This window comes from Berghia stephanieae, chromosome 14 (genome assembly GCF_034508935.2).
Source record: "Berghia stephanieae isolate SIO BIC M18660-M18661 chromosome 14, UCSD_Bste_1.3, whole genome shotgun sequence".
In the NCBI taxonomy this organism is placed as follows: domain Eukaryota; kingdom Metazoa; phylum Mollusca; class Gastropoda; order Nudibranchia; family Aeolidiidae; genus Berghia; species Berghia stephanieae.
Window position 1 is genome coordinate 32,889,906 of NC_088373.1, and position 23,441 is coordinate 32,913,346.

Below are 23,441 nucleotides of genomic sequence, written 5' to 3' on the forward strand. Positions count from 1 at the left end.
CATTGTAATTACAGATTACAATGGATTACGCCGACTGATGAAGTGTAAAAAACACCGAAACGAGTCGTCTCGGCCAAAAAAATGTGAGTGAAAATTTACATTATATAATATATATATATATATATATATATATATATATATATATATATATATATATATATATATATATATATATATATATATATATATATATATATATATATATATATATACACACTATGTACAACCATCACAGGTCGAACAGAATCTACATAGAGAGATATATATATATAGGGAATGAGATTAGCGGAAGAGTAGCGTCCCTTGATTGGAAGGCACGAGCGGAAAAGTTATTAGAGAGAGAGAAAGTCATGTTGGTTGTGCGGCCATGAGACACTTCACCGAAAGAGACGCACGAGAGAGACGCATGCGCAAAACCAGTTTGACGTTCTCTCTGTAAGGTGACGTCCAATCAAGGGACGCTACTCTTCCGCTAATCTCATTCCCAAAAGGGAACACATCATACCGTAACAACGGAACACATTGCATCCATAGAGAGATATGTAATACAATTCCTCGGTAGGTTTGTTTGTTTGTTTGTGTGAAATGATTTTCTAATCTATAATTTTTAAATCTTTTTTAAATTTTTAATTAGAAGAACAGATTGATGATGCATTTTTTTGCTCAAACGTATTTTAATTCAAGTAATTTCAAATTCAATTTTATAAAGATATACAGTTGTCACTATGAGATGTAATGACACTTTTATGCTGGTGTAGCATAGAACCTTATATGTGCCGTACTAATGCACAATGCAACTCATACATACATGAGATGTAACATCATATAGATAGTATGCACTTGGCTAAGAAGCTCATAACATTGCCATCCGGAAGTATAACGGACCAACACACAAAACTGTGTGTATCTATGAACGTTTATAGTCAGGTTAATACAGATCAGTGAGCATACTCATAAACGCGGATGGCAAAAAAAACAATGACAAAGACCTGAGTGACGTCATCTTCGAACTATCTATATACCACCCCAGACTATTACAGTCCAAGCCGGTTAATTGGGATGGCTCGGTTTCCGATAGATTGGCGTCCCAATAAAGCGGTGGCCACTGAACACGACAGTGAACATTTTTTTTTCTTTCAGATTTACCATTCTATTCCCAAGGAGTCGTCCCAAAAAAGCGGATGTCCCAACGAAGGGTCACAAATGTCATTTCTCACAAACAAGTCACAAAGAAACAAACGATTTTCTACCGAATTGGCAAATCTTCCATTTGGGCACAGGCCCAGTCCTAAGAACAAATTTGATCTTTATACAAATCATTTATTGATATGGACAACAGGTTTGAAAAAAAAAAATAGAAAAACATTTCCTAAATAAAATTTAAAACTCAAAATATTGAGGCTTTTGAAGAAAATCGATTATAATGTTTGAAAAAAAAATAATAATAATAATAATAATATTAATAATAATAATAATAATAATAATAATAATAATAATAATAATAATAATAATAATAATAATAATAATAATAATAATAATAATAATAATAATAATAAGCATAGAAAAGTGAACACAATGTGGCTAAAAGGAATTCGTAAAATTGACTTTCTTTTTAAAACAAGAAATCTTAAAAACTTGAACACAAGAACAGATGAGACTAGATTTTTTTTTTGTTTAAAAAGAAGAAATATATAAGTATAAGACTAATGTTAAATCCATCAAATAAAACAATGTTATAATTAAAACATTTTAATAATAATAATAATAATAATAATTTTTAAAAAACCAAGTTTAAAAATTCAAAGTATGAAATGAATGAGACGCAATAACAATAAAAGGCTGAAATATGTTATTTAAAGAAATGAATCATAAAATCTTATCTTAAAACTCTTTGTTGTTTGAGCTAAACATATCATAATATGATGTATCATACACACTTCTGATCTACTGGTTGACAGCAGATTTGGTAAAAAAAAAACAACAAAAAACAACATATATATGTGTCAGTGAATAATATCATAATCAGTCGATAGGTGAAAATTTAGGATTTTCATTTTCTGAAAGAATAATATGCTCTCCATGAAGATTTTAATCTTTATTTGAAGTAAATCGGGTGATTTTTCATGAAGTTATGGTCAGATGTACGGGAAAGGTATCCAGCAACTTTTCTCAAATTTCATACTTTTTCAACATGACTAGCTGTAAAAAATATTTAGAAGTGAAATTAAAGTTTGATATTTCCCGAAGATGTACAAAAAGGGTTAATTTAATCATTTATGACAAAAACACATTTTGGATAAAAATTGACCTTCTAACTAAACTTGGCAATATCTCAGTTTCAGTTCAAACCTTTTCACCATCCGACTGATTACGTCATTCACTGTAATATAGGCCTATATTATATTAAAACAGAATACAAAACAAATAAAAAAAAAACATAAAATGAAATAGTATGTCTTGTCAAATCGACAGTTTACCAGGATTTCATGTAAATAATAATGTGAAATTGAATGTTAGCTTCAATTTAATAACAAAAACAGATCAAATGAACGTTTCAGGTTTCCCCTTTCTCAACAAAACAGGATGATTGAAAAAACAGAGATGGTGTTTCATTCATCCTGTTTTGTTGATAAAGGGAAAACCTGAAACGTTCATTTAATCTATTTTTGTAATTAAATTGAAGCTTACAATCAATTTCACATTATTATTTACTTCCTCGAGCTTCGAGCAGCAACATTTACACTACCCAGGATTTCATGAGAGATTTACGTGAAGAAGAAGAAAGAACAAGTTTCAACATAAAACCCCCAAAAACCCTATCAGTATCCACTACACCCCGTCACATTCAGTATGAAAATGGCAGCATTGAATCTTATAGGACAAATGTGTAAAAGGTCCTTTAATACAAGGAGAGTGAGAGAGAGAGAGAGAGAGAGAGAGAGAGAGAGAGAGAGAGAGAGAGAGAGAGAGAGAGAGAAGAAGAAGAAGAAGAAGAGAACGGGGGGGGGGGGGGGGCAAGCAAAATAGAGTATAAGAACAGGAAGATCAATTTTTAAAACATTTCGTTTAGTGAAAGTTGAAATCTTTGACAATCGTGGAAGTTTGAGAAAAAAAGAAGAGGAGAAGGAGATGGAGAAAGATGGGAAGAAGGAAGAAAAGGAGGTAGGAGTTTTGTAATGTGTAAAAAACAGAAGATGATGGAATGGAATGGGAGGAGCCAAGGTAGCTTGACTGACAGTCAGTCAGTCATCTATTCATTCACTCCTCTCTCTCTCTCTAAATCTAGATCACGCCCACTTCCGTCTCATTCCGAGATCCCCCCCCCCCCTCCTCCCCCCTCACCCCACTCCTTTCATCATAATTCTTTTTTCTTTTTTTTTTTTGATTTTCAAAAGAATGAACTGAACGTACGAGGGTTGAGCTGTAGAATGCAATTAATCTTTTCTGATGAAAAAAATAATTTAAAAAAAATAATGGCGGTGAGAATTATCTCTGTGAATTTTTTTTTTGTAATCATTTTCCCTTTTTCTTTCTCTTTTTAAAGTTTTAAGATATTTTTCTTGGCATAATAATATATAATAAATTGTTTTTGAAGTTTGCAGTCGGGGTTTCACCGGAAATTGGTAACTCTATACCACGGCATGTTTGGGGCCTTCGGAGAAAGAATACTGTATGCACCTTCAAAATGTCCGCTTTGATAAAAATCACTACACACAAATATTATTATGCCTTACGCTTAATTTGTGAAAATGGAGATTGGAAGGGGGAGGGGGGGGTGGTAGTGTCTGGGGGGTGTCTGGGGGGGGGGGGGGGGGGGGGGGGGAATAAAGAACAAAAGGAAAAATAGAGAGAGAGGGAAGGAGGAAGGTAACTGTCAGAAATGGCATCTTGCATGTTCTTATCGCGATGGCCGTATAGTATGTTTTCTACAGAGTATGATATTCCTCTGTACGTCATGAAGTGTACCTTGACTCATTCAACCCGAACACCGACTGTATCCGTAGTTTACCCAGCTTACTTTTAAACCTCAAGTCTATTTAATTTATTACATTTTTGAGACTGATTATAGGCGTAGTATCAGAGCTAATGTTTTCCAATTTTTACAAGTTAATGGCAGTTGAATAAAACTACCTATGTACATGCTCTTCTTCTCCTTCTCCTTCTTCTTCTTCTTCTTCTTCGGGCCTTATCTCTCGCACGTACACATAAAGCACAACCCTGTGGGAATTTTGATCCATTCTATTGAATTTTGAAAAGCATCAAAAATCTCTAGGATTGAGTGAGTTAAGACAGGAAGATAGAATCTTAATATTAATATTAACCCGAGAGGGAACAACATGTCATTTCGACCCAAACTCTTAACTCTGAAATCTTTATATCTATTTTATATAATAAAATTTCCCTACTTCACTCCCATTAATACAGAACTCATACGACATATTATTGTAGAAAGAAAAAAAAGAAGAAGAAGGAGAAGGAGAAGGGGGGAGGAGAGAAAAGAGAAGAAGAAGAAGGAAGAGGAGGAAGGAAGAAGGAAGGAAGGAAGAAGGAAGGAAGGAAGAAGAAGGAAGGAAGGAAGGAAGGAAGAAGGAAGGAAGGAAGGAAGGAAGGAAGGAAGAAGAAGGAAGGAAGGAAGGAAGGAAGGAAGAAGGAAGGAAGGAAGGAAGGAAGGAAGGAAGGAAGGAAGGAAGGAAGGAAGGAAGGAAGGAAGGAAGGAAGGAAGGAAGGAAGGAAGGAAGGAAGGAAGGAAGGAAGGAAGGAAGGAAGGAAGGAAGGAAGGAAGGAAGGAAGGAAGGAAGGAAGAAGGAAGAAGAGGAAGGAAGGAAGGAAGGAAGGAAGGAAGGAGAAGGAAGGAAGAAGGAAGGAAGGAAGGAAGGAAGGAAGGAAGGAAGGAAGGAAAGGAAGGAAGGAAGGAAGGAAGGAAGGAAGGAAGAAGGAAGGAAGGAAGAAGAAGGAAGGAAGGAAGGAAGGAAGGAAGAAGGAAGGAAGGAAGGAAGGAAGGAAGGAAGGAAGGAAGGAAGGAAGGAAGGAAGGAAGGAAGGAAGGAAGGAAGGAAGGAAGGAAGGAAGGAAGGAAGGAAGGAAGGAAGGAAGGAAGGAAGAAGAAGGAAGGAGGAAGGAAGGAAGGAAGGAAGGAAGGAAGGAAGGAAGGAAGGAAGGAAGGAAGGAAGGAAGGAATGAAGGAAGGAAGGAAGGAAGGAAGGAAAGAAAGAAAGAAAGAAAGAAAGAAAGAAAGAAAGAAAGAAAGAAAGAAAGAAAGAAAGAAAGAAAGAAAGAAATGTGAAACAAAAATCAAAGTCGGAAAGACATTTTGGCACCAAAAATGTAGGCCCTGTGAGAATCTGAACGTTTTTGAAGAGATATGAAGAAACAAGAGAAATGGGTAAAAGTAAAAGCGTTCTGGAATATTTTTGGAGAGAAAATGGAAAACGGGGGCACTGTGAAAAGAACGAAATTGAAATGGTCGTGGTGGTGGAGGTGGTGGTGGTGGTGAAGATGTTAAAGGGCCCGAAACTAGGATGGAAAGATCAAATAACGGCTCCAGTCTTTTAAAATATATTTAAAAAAAAAAAAAAAAAATACACTCTTGACAAAGATTGGCTTATTTTCATGTTTTCATTACTCGCCTGCGTTCGAGTTCTCTTCTTACATTGGCGTTTGGTATTGGGTTTTTGGGTTTTAAAAAAAAATGTTAACTGTTGTTTTAGTTTTGGGGCCATAGAAGTCATTCGTTATAAATTCATTGCCTGGTGTGAGTGTTTTACGAGTACCACGTGGGAGTTGAAATCGGAGGAGAAGGGGAATCAAATTTAGGGCCTTATCTCTCGCACGTACACATAAAACACAACCCTGTGGGAAACAGGAGGCGGTGCTTGTATGTGTTTGTTATAATTTTGAGTGCTTTTTTGTTAAACTGTCATAATCAGTGCTGATGGTGCCAAAAACTGAAAAGGGAGGAAAATTTTGAATGATTGCCTTTAAGCCCCATTATTTTTACAGCATTCATCCCCCCCCCCCCCCCCCCCCCCCCCCCCCACACACACACATACACACATTTTTAGAGCAATTGAGATGATAAACTATCATTGATACTCTAGCTACCTTCTAGAGAGTGGGTAACTGTCACCTATTTGTTCCACCACACATCAACTCTCTCACTGCCAGTGCATTTGATTGAAGGAAATATAACTTTTTAAAAAAGAGGAAATTCCTCCTCTAGATTCAAAAATCGCGGATTTCCGCGGATCCGAGGAAAACCATCAGCATTGCATAATTATATATTAGTTGTCTTGTCTCTTTCTGTCCCTATCCAGTTGTTCTAAGGATTGGGAATTAAAAGGTGAAGGCTGTTGGAATAGTCTGTGTATTTTAAATTAGACACACACACATACAGAGAGAGAAGGAGAGAGGGGGGGGAGGGGGGGAAGAGGGAGAGAGAGAGAGAGAGAGAGAGAGAGAGAGAGAGAGAGAGAGAGAGAGAGAGAGAGAGAGAGAGAGAGAGAGAGAGAGAGAGAGAGAGAGATGAACAACTGTCTTTACAAATAGTTAGGTCATAATAATAATAATAATAATAATAATAATAATAATAATAATAATAATAATAATAATAATAATAATAATAATAATAATAATAATAATAATAATAATAATAATAATAATAATTTGAATAATAACAACAACAACAACAATCAAGAGTACAGCCAAGATACCATGTTGTTATACATAACATACAACAACTACCAAATCCTGTACATAATGGCGACAGCGAGATAATCAAATCATAACATGAACGCATTATATTCCAACGTTACACAATATCAATAATCATCATTTTCAACATTCATTATCAATATCGATATCATATAAATCATTAATAAATCGGGATTCTTTATTTTCCATTTTAAAAAATAAAATCGATAGGCGCGACGATATTAAATCCGTGACGTCATCGCCTCAATTCGGTGTCATGTATTTGGATGGAGGCGAATCGGATTAGACTAGGATTCAATAGTCTGATGATGTCACATCCGCCCAGAAACAGCAGCTTGGTTCTAAACAAAGAAAATCGGTACTTTTTTCCAATTCTTCATGCTGGCTAGAACTTTCTTCACATGTCACGTGACAGATTGCATAAAAGTCAAAACATGATCAGATTTATAAATGTTTTTTCTCCTCTGGATACACTTTTATGCTCGTCGGAGAATTATTTCATAAGGGCGTCCGCCATTGTTCCGATAGTTTATAACCAGGTACTAAGTTACTATGCGTCAATACGACGGAAGTGACGTCATGACTTTTGAAGCCTATTGAAAACAAACACTGAGAGAAACACAAGACTCGAGACAGAAGTAAGGAAGTATGATTTGTCAAATTAAGAACTTAACCCTCTCCATACCAGCCATAGGAAAATCGTCACATTCGTTACGATGCAGCCAACAATTTTCTCATTCTGATTTCTCTTGTACATCACGAAATCTAAAGAAATGTTTTGATTACAGCTATAAATACTAAACATTGTCTTGTAGAGCTCATTTGGTACTTTTTGTTTGAGTAAAAAAAAGTATATTTTTGTGCTGGGTGGGTGTGAATTTTGGGGGAAATTCTAAAAATAGATGAGAAGAAGAGAATTAAGGAGCAGGCACTGGTGTAAGATAAAGGTCTGAACAAGTGTGTATGAAAGGTGCCAGACAAAGCATGAAAGAAAAATACAAGAAAAAAAAACATCCCCAAAAAATCAAATTTGTTTTGTCAGTATCCGGTTCATGTTGACATATCACCGAATTGACACGGTGGGCGACCTATTATAATATTATATTGTACACATTTATTCTTCTTGGTCTATTTACATGGAGAGAGAGGGAGAGAGAGGGGGGAGGGGAAGGGGGGGGGGTAACTCCATAGTGTGTTGTTTATTTCCTCTTGCTTGGCGTGAATGGCCACGTTAGTGTGTGTGTGTGTGTCTGTGTGTGTGTCTCCTGAAATAATTCTCATAGCAATTTATAACATTCGTAACACACACACACACACACACACACACACACACACACACACACACACGCACGCGCGTTATATGTACAACAAAATACACATAATATTATTTTCATAGTGAATGTGACGTCATGTCACGTTGACACAGTTTGAAGTGGTAACTCTTTTTTTAAAAAGGTATAAATGTGTAGTTCTTTCTTCTTCAATTCTCTGATTGAGATCACGTGATTAAAGTAATGGACACGGTGTGTAAGGATTTAATCAACAAACACACACACACACACACACACGCGCGCGCACACACACACACACACACACACACACACACACACACACATAAGAAAACGGGTAGGAAATGAATTCCGATTTCAATTTTTTAAAATGGGATGGTATGATAAATTCAATGAGTCAATTTTTTTTTTTGAATTGATTAATTCTTATTTGTCATGTGTGTGTGTTTGTGTGTGTGTGTGTATGTACGTGTGTGCTGCATTGAGTGTATGTGCGCATGCGTAATAAGGCATGCATGGCATCTGCTTAAAAATCTGAAGGTAACGATGACGCAAGAAAAAACACGCATGACGCATGCGCAGTTTGCCTAGTTTAAGAATGTGTGATAATCAAAACATTCTTTTGGTTCTTAATAATCTCTTGCACATTTCTGATATAATATTATCTTGTATACGACAACGGTTGACAGATTGGCCAATTTAATGCCAAACCTTTTTAAAAATATATATTTGACGTTCTTGGGATGCCGTTTGACTAATGGGTTTTTTTTCTGTCTTTGCATTTCATTAAAAATCACTTAAAAGTTAAAACTTCCTTCTTTAAAACTTAGCAATGACCCTAAACCAGTAAGACAATGAAAAATTATCGCGGCTGCGTGAAAAATAAAATAAAGAGTGATCTCAACTTTAAGATGGTATTTTATTTTAGCCGATAAAAAAGGCGTGCTGCTTCATTAAAACACACCCTACATTTTACAGACCGTCAACTTGGCATTTTTCTACGACATATTTGGCATTTCTGGCCAAAAATAATCTGGCAGCATTATACAATCAATGACTGTGATCAGCTGTTCAAATAAATTTAGCATCTCGACTGTCTGTCGTAGACTAACGACAACCACATCATCCCTTATGCAATATTTAAAGACGCGTTGAAATTTACTATATATAAACCAAAATCTGAAAGAAAAACAAAACAAAACAAAAACAAATTAAAAAAAAAAAATAATAATAATAATAATAATTTCATTCAGGCCAGAATATATTATGTAGTCTTTTGGAGAAATTGGAGTCATGGAGCCGGAGATTTTCTTTGTTTCTATAGTGTGGAAATGGGACAATAGAAATTGTTTGCTACCCTTTATCTCCATCCATCCATCCTCTTATTCATTCATCCATCCACCTATCAACCCATCCATCCATCCATCCATCCATCCATCAACCCACCCACCCATCTGTGTATATCATCCATTCCTCACTCATCTTCCTTGTCTTTCTGGGGTGTAATCTGACAAGCCTCAAACAGTTCCTCTGGCGTGTACCCTAGAAGATGCTGCATCCATCCATCCATCCACCACCCACCCATCTGTGTATATCATCCATTCCTCACTCATCTTCCTTGTCTTTCTGGGGTGTAATCTGACAAGCCTCAAACAGTTCCTCTGGCGTGTACCCTAGAAGATGCTGGAGGTCACAGACGAACCTGTAGACGTATCTCTTGCCTGCCGTCTTGTGAATGATGTTCTTGTCGTAGTAATAGCGAAGACCACGACTCAGCTTCTCGTAGTTCATCTGTAACAAACAGGAAGGCAACGATATCAGATGAAGACAAATAATCAGATACACCAACTCTTTAACCCTCTCCTTACCAGCCATTTTCAGGATTTTCCCCGAAACGTCAACACAAATTAGATTCTTTATCACTCCGACACAATAGCAGTAAAGTTCTTGCCATACACAGTTTCTTGTGTAAAATATGCTCTACAACACGCTGTTCATTTTCTTTAAATGGTATGATGTACAATAGAAACCTGAATAAGTAAAAGGTTGGTTTTATCGTAACGAATGTGAGGATTTTCCTATGGTTGGTAACGAGAGAGTTAAAACAAAAACAAAAATGGTGTTGGGAGGTCAAAATTTATGCACAAAAATATCCAATATGAAGCGGCAGTGTGGCTCAGTGGTAAGGTCTTTGCTTCGTATCCGAAAGGTACCGAGTTCGATCATCTGCTGCTGTGCTGTGTGGCCTTGAGCTAGTAACATCGCCCTAGCTCAATTTGCGGCGCTGCACTGCGGCTGACGCCAGGGTTTTTCTAGTCTTCGTTGGAATAGACCATCAACCCACCCTAAAGACAAATTTCCACTCTGGGATGAATAAATGGAATTAAAATAATAATAATAATAATAATAATAATAATAATAATAATAATAATAATAATAATAATAATAATAATAATAATAATAATAATAATAATAATAATGATGATGATGATGATGATGATGATGATAATAATATAATAATAATAATAATAATAATAATAATAATAATAATAATAATAATAATAATAATAATAATAATAATAATAATAATAATAACTACCAGTAAATTGTCCCTTTGAATTTCCTACACCTCCGTGCGACCTGGCGTAGTCTACAACTGCCTTGGGAAAACTTTCTTTGGATTACGTACCTTGGGTTTGTTTTTCCTGATGCCCCACCTCCTTGCCACCTCGTCTGGGTCAGAGAGTTTGAACTCCCAGCCGTCGCCTGTCCAGGAGATGAAGTGTTGGCACGTCTTGTCTGTCAGTTGCTCTAGGAGGAACTGCCACAGTTGGATGGGGCCGCTCCCTGGAAGGGTGATCAGAAGCGTTAGAGGGAGGGTGGGTGGGTGGATGGATGGATAGTAGTGGACCCGTTTGAGGATAAGTGGGTGGATGGATGGACGGATAGATGGATAGATGGGTGGATGGGTGGATGGATGGACGGATTAATGGATAGATGAATGGATAAGTTGGTGGGTGTGTGGGTGCGTCTGTAGGTGAGTGGATGAATCAATGGGTGGATGGATTGATGGATGAATTAATGGATGAATTGATGGATGAATTAATTGATGAATTGATGGATACATGGATGAATGGGTGGATACAAGGATGGATGGATGGATGGATGGATGGATGGATGAATGGGTGGATGGATGGATGAATGGGTGGATGGATGGATGGATGGATGGATGGATGGATGGATGGATGGATGGATGGATGGATGGATGGATGGATGGATGGATGGATGGATGGATGGATGGATGGATGGATGGATGGATGGATGGATGGATGGATGGATGGATGGATGGATAGATAGATAGATATGGTGCACAGAGTAAAACCTTTTGATTGCGATTGATTCCGGCAGGCAGTGAACATAAAGACGAATTTATATTATTTACTTATATATATAGGGTGGCAACAAAACTGAACAACTATCAATTGGTGACGTGAACATGCATAACGTATGCGAGAACAGTGACGTGTATCTACGTGAGCCAATCGTCATCGCCGCTACGAATGACGTGTGTATTTATTTATAGCCATGCTGCAATGGCGGGAACTCACCCAAGCCCCGCCCCTCTGGGCCACGTGGTACAGAAGAATTTTCTGTTTGGACAATGAATAACATTTGAAAATAGGACAAATTAATCTAAGTAACTTAATAAAGACAAAAATTGAATTGAATTGTTTGTTTTTAATGGTTTTTCGGCGACTGCAACACATTAAGTTTATATCAGCGCCAGTAAAAAAGGAAGAAAATGGGATAGAAAAAAGTTCTAGAATTACAATTAAAGCATCAAAGAAAAGGTAAGAAAAAGGGGAATTGGTTCAAATAAGAAACAGACGTAAATTCGAAGAACACACTATCAAAGTACTTCGTTTGAGATCACCAAGAACACACTATCAAAGTACTTCATACTTGAGATCACCACAAGTTCAGGTCCGGTCTAAGAGCAATATACTCAAATGTTTACAAATCATATAATATAATATGTAAACAAAACATAACACAGTGCATAACAGAGAGATGATTTAGAAGGGGGGAAAAATATCAACTCCCACAACTAACTATACATTTGACTGTTTCCCTCTCAGCCAGGGTATCCGGCCAGGGCCAGGACAAAACCAAGAAATCTCATTCCAAGACAATGACAGAAAGCAAGTTGGAAAACAGATACATGGGGATAATTGAGCTTTTATCTAGCGCATTATCCCCTAAACGTTCTCAAAGCGCTTTACAAGGGCTCCCCGGCCAACAGCAACACTTAACATGTAGGACGGGACATAACGCCTGTTAGGCGATATTATAATTTTTCGGACAGAGACAACGCTGTTAACGGCCAGTTACTCATTTTACACCTGAGTACGGTGAGAGAATGTGAGTAAAGAGCCTTTTCCAAGGACTCAATTATGTGCCGAGCGAGGCTCGAACCCAGGACTTTCCGATCCAAAAGCGAGTGTCACACCACAAGACCACATAGCCGCAAGGCACAATAGAAAACACAGTATGGACCCCCCTGCCCGCTATGGACGATTCCTGCTACGTAACTTACCAGAGTAACCAGCAAGGACAGCGGCCTGGATGATCGGCTTGCCCATGGGGTCACAGGAAGGTGACCCGTCCGGAGACGGGGTGGGTAGTCTATGGCAGGGCGCGGGGGCTCCAGGAAGGGGCGCCCGGAAGTCAGGGGTCAACCAGTTCTCACAGGACTCGTCTGGGGGAGGATTTTGGGTGAAACCATAAAATAAGAATTGAGGGTTTGTTGTCCCGAGTAATGTGAGTGCAATCTATATATAGAATGACGTTTTGACGTCACTCCAGTTTTTGTTTTATTTTGTTTTTTTTTCCCCCACCCGCGTTTATGAGTAATTCTCACTAAACTGTATTAACCAGACTATTATAGATAGTATGCGCTTGGCTAAGAAGCTCATTACATTGCCATCCGGAAGTATAACGGATCATCACACAAAACCGTGTGTAACCATGAACGTTTATAGTCAGGTTAATATGGTTTAGTGAGAAGTACTCACAAACGCGGATGGCAAAAAATAATAACAAAGGCCTGAGTGAGGTCATCCTCGTTCTATCTATAAACGTGTGTCCCTGTGTGTGCCCTGCCCTGTGCCAATGCGCGAAGAGAAGTTCAATGGGAGATATCTATATTCATGTTTTCGTCCAACCAAGTCATCAATCACATGATTTGTTACTGTCCAACGATTGGATATTTCTTTTAAAATGTAAACACGCTCCTTTGTTTACAAATGTTGTAAACATTCCCGTGTGTCAAGCTGAATCAAATGACCAATCATGATGTTAGATATTTAAAAAAAACTGTGAACACGTTTCACTATGCGGGTCACTTTGACTTTGAGCACATATTCCAATGTGACCAATGACCTCGAGCACATGGAAATGTAATATAGACCATGCCCATTGAAGGGTGTGATCACCACTGTGGTGCGTTGGTGCAAGTTGGAATCAGTTTCTTAGAAAATGGCATGCAAGGCACATACTGGGTAAAACAACAGTGGGAGAGGAAACAGGAAGAAGATGATGGAGGTGGATTGGACACACGCTCAGAAAGAATGACTCCACTATTACAAAGAAAGTATTGGACTGGAACCCTCAGGGCAGAAGATCAAGGAGAAGACCACGAGGAACATGGAGAAGAATTAAAGAAGCTGATATAACAGAGAAGTGGTAGGACCTGGAATGAGATTAAAAAGTTAGCTCGGGATAGAGAAGGATGGAAACTGTTTGTCTGTGGCCTATCCCCTGACCCAGGGTGAAAAAGGCAATGATGATGATAGAGAAGGATGGAAACTGTTTGTCTGTGGCCTATGCCCTGACCCAGGGTGAAAAAGGCAATGATGATGATAGAGAAGGATGGAAACTGTTTGTCTGTGGCCTATACCCTGACCCAGGGTGAAAAAGGCAATGATGATGATAGAGAAGGATGGAAACTGTTTGTCTGTGGCCTATACCCTGACCCGGGGTGAAAAAGGCAATGACAATGATGAAAACAACAGACTTTTACTTCTTTTACAGTTCTGATTACCCAAATTGTTATAGGGCTCATTGTTGTCAATTAAAAACTTGAGCTTTTATATAGCGCAATATCCACTAAACGTGCTCAAAGCGCTTTACAAGAGGTCCTTTTTTTGTTTGTTTGTTGCTTTAGGTCTCTTCCAACACAATTGAGGTTATATGAGAGACCGCTGAAACAAAAAAACAAGCAATCTAACAAAAATAGTACAAATGTCAATCAAAATCATAACCTAAAGATATCATAAGCTAAATTATAAATAACCAAGAACAAACAGGCAGAAGATTTACAGAAAAAAAAAATATCCCCTGTCAAAAATACAATCACAAACCAAAGAAGCAGGATAGGCTAGTAAAGAGAAGAAGAAACGACATCACTATCGGATCGTACACCCATGCAAACATCATAGGTATATGATTCAAGGGTTCCTTCAACAACAGCAACATGTAACATGTAGCACGAGACATAACGCCTGTTGATAATACAAATATTTTGTGACAGACACAACACTGATAAAGGCCAGGTACTCGTTTTACATCTGATATGAGTGCGGGGAAAGACCAAAAGACTTACTGGGATATTCGGGGCCAGGCCAGGACATCTCTCGTTTGATGGTGTGTGGGGGTTGGGGGTGGAATGGTGGTGGAGGTGGGTGAGAGCTGATGGGCGCCCCCGGGGTGTCGAAGAAATGCTCCGAGTGGGTGGTGGAGCTTGGGGGTTCTCTCAGGAAATCTGGAGGAGAAGGTGTGGGGGGGGGGGGGGGGGTATGGTTGGATGGAATTAGTGGTGGTGGTTAAAATGATGATGGTGATGATGATGATGATGATGATTATGATGATGATGTTGTTGTTGTTGATGAAGATGATGATGATGATGATGATGATGATGATGATGATGATGATGATGATGGTGATGTTGATGTTGATGATGATGATTATCATCATGGTGGTGGTGATGATGATGGTGATGATGATAATGAAGATGATGATGAAGATGACAACGGCGATGATGATGATGATGATGATGATGATGATGATGATGATGATGATGGTGATGTTGATGATGATGATGATTATCATCATGGTGGTGGTGATGATGATGGTGATGATGATAATGAAGATGACAACGGCGATGATGATGATGATGATGATGATGATGATGATGATGATGATGAAAACGACGACGACGATGACAATGACAATCCACACAACTTACCCATCTGTGGTTTAAAGTCATTCCCAGACAAGTCGTAATAACTGTTACTGTTCGAGTCCAACAACCTGCTATATCCATCCCCTTTCTCTTCATAGCCAGCGCTACCACCACCACCATTACTACTGTTGTTATTATTGTTGTTGTTGTTGTTGTTATTATTGCTGCTGTTGTTGTTGTTGTTGTTGTTGTTGAGTGGGCACGGAGAAGGAGCGGTCGACGAGGGGGAAATGATACTGCTGTTGAGCGGGTGGGTGGGGGTGCTTCTCCTCTCATCGCACCTACTCGTGGTGTCACTTTTGTTGTTGTTGTTGTTGTTGTTGTTGTTGTTGTTGTTGTTGTTGTTACTATTCGTATCACTAGACGGCTGGAGATCCACGTAGCTCTGCATAGCGTCAGAGAACACAAAAGGACCTAGGGAGATAAATAAATAAGTTATAGATAGACAGACAGACAGACAGACAGACAGACAGACAGACAGACAGACAGACAGACAGACAGACAGATAGATAGATAGATAGATAGATAGATAGATAGATAGATAGATAGATAGATAGATAGATAGATAGATAGATAGATAGATAGATAGATAGATAGATAGATAGATAGATCTAGTTACAAAGAGTTAAAACTGATGTGTTTACTCACTTTCCATAAAGGGTGTACAGATACCACCGGTAATGGCAGAGGACATGCTCTGGTCGGAGGCACTGGAATAACCTGGAAGGGTAGATAGGAACGTGGTTAAGATTGATGGATGGATGGATGGGTTGGTGGATGGGTGGATGGATGGATGGGTTGGTGGATGGATGGGTTGGTGGATGGATGGATGGATGGATGGGTTGGTGGATGGATGGATGGATGGGTTGGTGGATGGATGGATGGATGGGTTGGTGGATGGATGGATGGATGGATGGATGGGTTGGTGGATGGATGGATGGATGGGTGGTGGATGGATGGATTGGTTGGTGGATGGATGGATGGATGGATAGATGGGTGGATGGGTTGGTGGATGGATGGATGGATCGGTGGATGGATGGATGGATGGGTTGGTGGATGGATGGATGGATGGATGGGTTGGTGGATGGATGGATGGATGGATGGGTGGTGGATGGATGGATTGGTTGGTGGATGGATGGATAGATGGATAGATGGGTTGGTGGATGGATGGATGGATGGATCGGTGGATGGATGGATGGATTGGTTGGTGGATGGATGGATAGATGGGTGGATGGGTGGATGGATGGGTGGATGGATGGATGGGTTGGGGGATGGATGGATGGATGGTGGATGGATGGGTTGGTGGATGGATGGATGGATGGATGGATGGGTTGGTGGATGGATGGATGGATGGATGGTGGATGGATGGGTTGGTGGATGGATGGATGGATGGATGGATGGATGGATTGATGGATGGATGGATGGATGGATGGATGGATGGATGGGTGGATGGGTTTGTGGATGGATGGATGGATGGATGGTGGAAGGATGGGTTTGTGGATGGATGGACGGATGGTGGATGGATGGATTGGAGGATGGATGGATGGATGGATGGATGGATTGATGGATGGATGGATGGATGGATGGATTGGTGGATGGATGGATGGATGGATGGATGGATGGATGGATGGATGGATTGGTGGATAGATGGATGGATGGATAGATGGATGGATATGGATAAAATTATCATCGGGTGGATGACATGTTGAATGAATGGATGGATGGATGAATGAAAATGAGTGTATGAAAGAATGAAAATGAGTGAATGAAAGAATGAATGAACGAATTAGTAAATGAATGAATGAATGAAAGAATGAATGAATGAACGAACGAAAATGAATGAAAGAATGAATGAATGAACGAACGAAAATGAATGAATGAACGAATGAATGAACTCGGAGGGTTCCTAACTCCTCTGGAATCTGTCATTAAAGTCAGGTACACAGATGGTCTCAGAGTAATTGGGTGGATGGATGGATGGATGGATGGATGGATGGATTGGTGGATGGGTGGATAGACGGGAGGGTGGATGGATGGATGGATGGATTGGTGGATGGGTGGATAGACGGGAGGGTGGATGGATGGATGGATGGATTGGTGGATGGATGAATGAATGAATGAATGAATGAGCTCGAAGGGTTCCTTACTCCTCTGGAATCTGTCGTTGAAGTCAGGTACACAGATGGTTTCAGAGTAATTGGGTGGATGGATGGATGGATGGATGGATTGGTGGATGGATGGATGGATGGATGGGTAGACGGGTGGATGTATTGGTGGATAGATGGATGGATGGATGGATGAATGAATGAAATGAATGAATGAATGAATGAATGAATGAGCTCGAAGGGTTCCTTACTCATCTGGAATCTGTCGTTGAAGTCAGGTACACAGATGGTTTCAGAGTAATTGGGTGGATGGATGGATGGATGGATGGATAGACGGATGGGTGGATGGATGGATGGATGGATGAATGAATAAATGAAATGAATGAGCTCGGAGGGTTCCTTACTCCTCTGGAATCTGTCATTGAAGTCAGGTACACAGATGATTTCAGAGTCATTGGGTGGGTGGATGGATGGATGGATGGATGGATGGATGGATGGATGGATGGATGGATGGATGGATGGATGGATAGACGGGTGGATGGATTGGTGGATAGATGGATGGATGGATGGATGGATGAATGAAATGAATGAATGAATGAATTGGGAGGGTTCCTTACTCCTCTGGAATCTGTCGTTGAAGTCAGGTACACAGATGGTTTCAGAGTAATTGGGTGGATGGATGGATGGATTGGTGGATGGATGAATGAATGAATGAATGAATAAATGAATGAATGAATGAATGAATGAATGAATGAATGAGCTCGAAGGGTTCCTTACTCCTCTGGAATCTGTCATTAAAGTCAGGTACACAGATGGTCTCAGAGTAATTGGGTGGGGCGTTACACAGTCTGGCTCGCTCTTGCTCCATGTCTAAAGAAAGGAATAGAAGAATAACAACCAATCAACACATAAACAAACACATACATCAACTTCATCTCAATAACGGCATCGGAGGAATTTTTTTAAAGAGCTTTTATATAGCGCAATATCCACTAAACGTGCTCCTCCGGCCAACAGCAACATTTAACACGTAGAACGAGACATGACTTGACGCCTGTTAGGCGATAATACAATTTTTATTCCCGACAGAGACAACGCTGTTAACGGTCAGTTACTCATTTTACACCTGAGTACGGTGAGAGAATGTGAGTAAAGAGCCTTTTCCAAGGACTCAACTATGCGCCGAGCGAGAGGCTCGAACCCAGGACGTTCCGATCCGAAAGCGAGTGTCATACCACAAGACCACATCAACTTCATCTCAATAACGGCACCAGAGGAATTCATTCTTCTTCTTCTTTTTTTTGAGCCCGATATCCACTAAATGTGCTAAAGGCGCTTTACAAGGAGTCCCAAGCAAACAGCAATAAGTTTCATATTCTGTTGGACGAGGCATGACGCCTGTTGTAAGGCGTCATTGCAATTTTTCGACAGATACAGCATTGTTACCTAATGTTGCATCATCATCGTCATCGCCGCCATTATCATCATCATCATCATCATCATCATCATCATCATCATCATCATCATCATCATCATTACTTGGAATAATAATACATGACATTTCTATCGCGTATCTTCATCACTGGGCGATGCTTAATGCGCGAATGATCAGTGGTTTGTCATGAAAACGAGTTAAGATGATGATGATGATGATGATGATGATGATGATGATGATGATGATGATGATGATGATGATGATGATCGTGGTGGTGGTGGTGATAGTGGTAATAATGATGATGATGGTGGTGGTGGTGATGGTGGTGGTGGTGGAGGTGGTGGTGGTAATGATGCTGATGATGATGGTCGTGGTGGTGGAGGTGGTGGTGGTAATGATGCTGATGATGATGGTCGTGGTGGTGGTGGTGGTGGTGGTAATGATGCTGATGGTCGTAGTGGTGGTGGAGGTGGTGGTGGTAATGATGCTGATGATGATGGTCGTGATGGTGGTGGAACTGATGATGATGATGATGGTCGTGGTGGTGATGGTGGTAATGACGATGATGATGGTCGTAGTGGTGGTGGTGGTGGTGGTAATGATGCTGATGATGATGGTCGTGGTGGTGGTGGTGGTGGTGGTAATGATGATGATGGTCGTGGTGGTGGTGGTGGTGGTAATGATGATGATGATGATGATGATGATGATGGTCGTGGTGGTGATAGTGGTGGTGGTGGTGGTAATGATGATGATGATGGTGGTGGTGGTGATGATGGTATGGTGGTTGTGACGACGACACCGATAAAAGCAGCTCAGCCCAGCTCACCTTTCTTCATGATGTCCAGATGCTCCCACAGAATGTCACCCACGTACGGGGGACACAACTCCAGAAAGTCTTTCTTGGTCATGGTACAAAGTTCTCTCCCCTGCAGCCGGAAGTTGGACGTCTGGATTCCTTCCAGGGAGAACTCGTCGGCGAACCAAGCCAGCCATTGGCCGATGTGTGTTGGGGTCCATTGCAAAGGGTCTGGTGTCCAGGATAAGTTTGGGGGTGGGGGGAATGGGGAGAGAAAAAAAATGAAAGACGTTATTTATCATAAGATATCGTCGGCTAGGTAATTGGATTCAATAGTCTGATGTCACGTGGTGGTGACCTGTAATGGCCAGCACCGTGGTCCTAAACAAGGAAAATCGGTACTTTTTATTCTTCATGCTGGCTAGAACTTTTTCACATGTCATGTGATCAGCATGTGTAAAAGTCAAAACATGATCCGATTTATAATGTTTTTCTCCTCTGGATTCACTTTTATGCTCGTCGGAGAAATATTTCATCAGGGCGTCCGCCATTGTTCCGATAGTTTAGAACCAGTTAATGAGTTACTCTGCGTCATTACGGGGGAAGTGACGTCACGACTGTTGAAGCCTATTCCACGACTGATGTGTGTTGGGGAAGAAAAATAAAAAACGTTATTTAAATTTATTTGTTTTAAATTGAGCTTTTATATAGCGCAATATCCACTAAGTGTGCTCAATGTGCTTTACAAGGGGTCCATGACTAACAGCAACACGTAGCATGTAGAACGAGACATGACGCCTGTCAGGCAATATTACAATTTATTTTTTTCCGGAGAGAGAGAGAGAGAGAGAGAGATAAGATAGGTAGAGAGAGAGAGAGAAATAGAGAGAGAAAGAGAGACAGACAGAGAGAGATAGAGAGAGATAAGATAGGTAGAGAGAGAGAGAAAAAAATAGAGAGAGAAAGAGAGAGAAAGAGAGAGAGAGAGAGAGAGAGAGAAAGAGAGAGAGAGACAGAGAGATATAAGATAGGTAGAGAGAGAGAGAGAAAAAAAGAGAGAGAAAGAGAGAGACATAGAGAGAGATAGAGAGAGATAAGATAGGAGGTAGAGAGAGAGAGAGAGAGAGAGAAATAGAGAGAGAGAAAGAGAGAGACAGAGAGAGAGAGATATATATATATATAAAGAGAAGAGAGAGAGAGAGAGAGAGAGAGAGAGAGAGAGAGAGAGAGAGAGAAGAACGGGTGGGGTGAATGAGGGTAAAAAGGAATCAAAAGGAAAGGGAAAGGACATAATAAAAAAACAATGAAGCGAATTTTTCTATCAAAAGAAATAAAGGAGAAAAAGCGAAATCCCAACTCGACGAGCAAGTACTATGGAAACGTAACTCCAAACTTCCGGTTCTATTTAGTCAACGGGGGGACAGGTGGATGGATCTAGAAGGATTGGGGGTGGGGGGGGGGGGGGGGGGTTGGAAAACGGTGCCAGACGATTGGTGGAAGGGATTGGGCGGGGCGGGGGGGGGGGGGGGGGTTGATGTTACGTAGTCTATAATATATTGGGTAAGGGTTGTAAAACTCTCTCTCTCTCTCTCTCTCTCCCTTTCTCTCTCTCTCTCTCTCTTTCTTTCTCTCTCTCCCCCCCCCAATCCCCCATTCTGTATCTCTACATATCTCTTTGGTGCGGCTCTATGGTCTAGTCGTATCACACTCGCTTTCGGATCGGAAGGTCCTGGGTTCCAGCCTCGATCGGCGCATAGTTGAGTCCTTGGAAAAGACTCTTTACTCACATTCATATACTCTCATATTATCAATGATCTTCCCGTAGAAAATAAAAGAAGAGAAATGAAAGAATAAAATGTCTGGAAAACGTAAATCAATTGTCACGCACCTTTTTACAATAATTAATTTACAAGTGAGTAAATGAAGACGAATCGTCTGCGTTGTTTACAGTAGAAACAAGTGGAAGGGAAGATGTGGCGGACTGGAGAAGATTACAGAAATCACACACGTCATACTACACACACGCACGCACACACATATTATAAACACACACACACACACACACACACACACCAACACAAAAATACAAACATAAACTTTATAAAGCGCAATATCCACTAAATGTGTTCCAAAAAAACTTTACATGCCAACAAGTTGTTGTTTTCCCCTGGGTTGGGGCGTTGGGGGGGAGGCGGGGGGTAATAAAACCGTGGCCATCGTAAAGTTATAGATAGTATGCGCTTGGCTAAGAAGCTCATAACATTGCCATCCGGAAGTATAACGGACCAACACACAAAACTGTGTGTATCCATGAAGGTTTATTGTCGGGTTAATACAGTTCAGTGAGCATTACTCAAAAACGCGGATGGCAAAAAACAATAACAAAGACCTGAGTGACGTCATCTGCATACTATCTATAGCCTGACACTGAAATCCAAAAGGACTGGCAGTTTGACGTCATTATTTGGTTTTTGTCGTAGCCATCGTTATGTTATAGCCTGACACTGAAATCCAAAAGGACTGGCAGTTTGACGTCATTATTTGGTTTTTGTCGTAGCCATCGTTATGTTATAGCCTGATACTGAAATCCAAAAGGACTGGCAGTTTGACGTCATTATTTGGTTTTTGTCGTAGCCATCGTTATGTTATAGCCTGATACTGAAATCCAAAAGGACTGGCAGTTTGACGTCATTATTTGGTTTTTGTCGTAGCCATCGTTATGTTATAGCCTGACACTGAAATCCAAAAGGACCGGCAGTTTGACGTCATTATTTGGTTTTTGTCGTAGCCATCGTTATGTTATAGCCTGGCACTGAAATCCAAAAGGACTGGCAGTTTGACGTCATTATTTGGTTTTTGTCGTATCCATCATTATGTTATAGCCTGACACTGAAATCCAAAAGGACTGGCAGTTTGACGTCATTATTTGGTTTTTGTCGTAGCCATCGTTATGTTATAGCCTGGCACTGAAATCCAAAAGGACTGGCAGTTTGACGTCATCATTTGGTTTTTGTCGTAGCCATCGTTATGTTATAGCCTGATACTGAAATCCAAAAGGACTGGCAGTTTGACGTCATTATTTGGTTTTTGTCGTAGCCATCGTTATGTTATAGCCTGGCACTGAAATCCAAAAGGACTGGCAGTTTGACGTCATCATTTGGTTTTTGTCGTAGCCATCGTTATGTTATAGCCTGACACTGAAATCCAAAAGGACCGGCAGTTTGACGTCATTATTTGGTTTTTGTCGTAGCCATCGTTATGTTATAGCCTGATACTGAAATCCAAAAGGACTGGCAGTTTGACGTCATTATTTGGTTTTTGTCGTAGCCATCGTTATGTTATAGCCTGATACTGAAATCCAAAAGGACTGGCAGTTTGACGTCATTATTTGGTTTTTGTCGTAGCCATCATTATGTTATAGCCTGATACTGAAATCCAAAAGGACTGGCAGTTTGACGTCATTATTTGGTTTTTGTCGTAGCCATCGTTATGTTATAGCCTGATACTGAAATCCAAAAGGACTGGCAGTTTGACGTCATTATTTGGTTTTTGTCGTAGCCATCGTTATGTTATAGCCTGATACTGAAATCCAAAAGGACTGGCAGTTTGACGTCATCATTTGGTTTTTGTCGTAGCCATCGTTATGTTATAGCCTGATACTGAAATCCAAAAGGACTGGCAGTTTGACGTCATTATTTGGTTTTTGTCGTAGCCATCGTTATGTTATAGCCTGACACTGAAATCCAAAAGGACTGGCATTTTGACGTCATTATTTGGTTTTTGTCGTAGCCATCATTATGTTA

At 40.0% G+C, this 23,441-nt stretch overlaps 1 protein-coding gene across 4 annotated transcripts in view; it reads right to left on the reverse strand.

Annotated features, from left to right (window-relative positions):
- Positions 1–7,577: 7,577 nt before the first annotated feature.
- Positions 7,578–23,441, reverse strand: part of LOC144960143 (protein C-ets-1-like) — a 119,986-nt gene continuing 104,122 nt past the window's right edge. Inside the window, exons 5-13 of one of the 4 annotated variants that reach the window (XM_078893129.1) lie at positions 19,669–19,869; positions 18,185–18,277; positions 15,951–16,022; positions 15,306–15,716; positions 14,664–14,822; positions 12,597–12,758; positions 10,689–10,846; positions 9,672–9,790; positions 7,578–9,541 (exon numbers count right to left, since the gene is read on the reverse strand). In XM_078893129.1, coding sequence (XP_078749255.1) covers positions 9,517–9,541; positions 9,672–9,790; positions 10,689–10,846; positions 12,597–12,758; positions 14,664–14,822; positions 15,306–15,716; positions 15,951–16,022; positions 18,185–18,277; positions 19,669–19,869 — 1,400 coding nt within the window. In that variant the 3' untranslated portion in view covers positions 7,578–9,516. Of the gene's footprint in view, positions 9,791–10,688; positions 10,847–12,596; positions 12,759–14,663; positions 14,823–15,305; positions 15,717–15,950; positions 16,023–18,184; positions 18,278–19,668; positions 19,870–23,441 lie in introns of all 4 variants that reach the window. The other 3 variants (XM_078893128.1, XM_078893126.1, XM_078893127.1) reach the window with 3 other exon arrangements.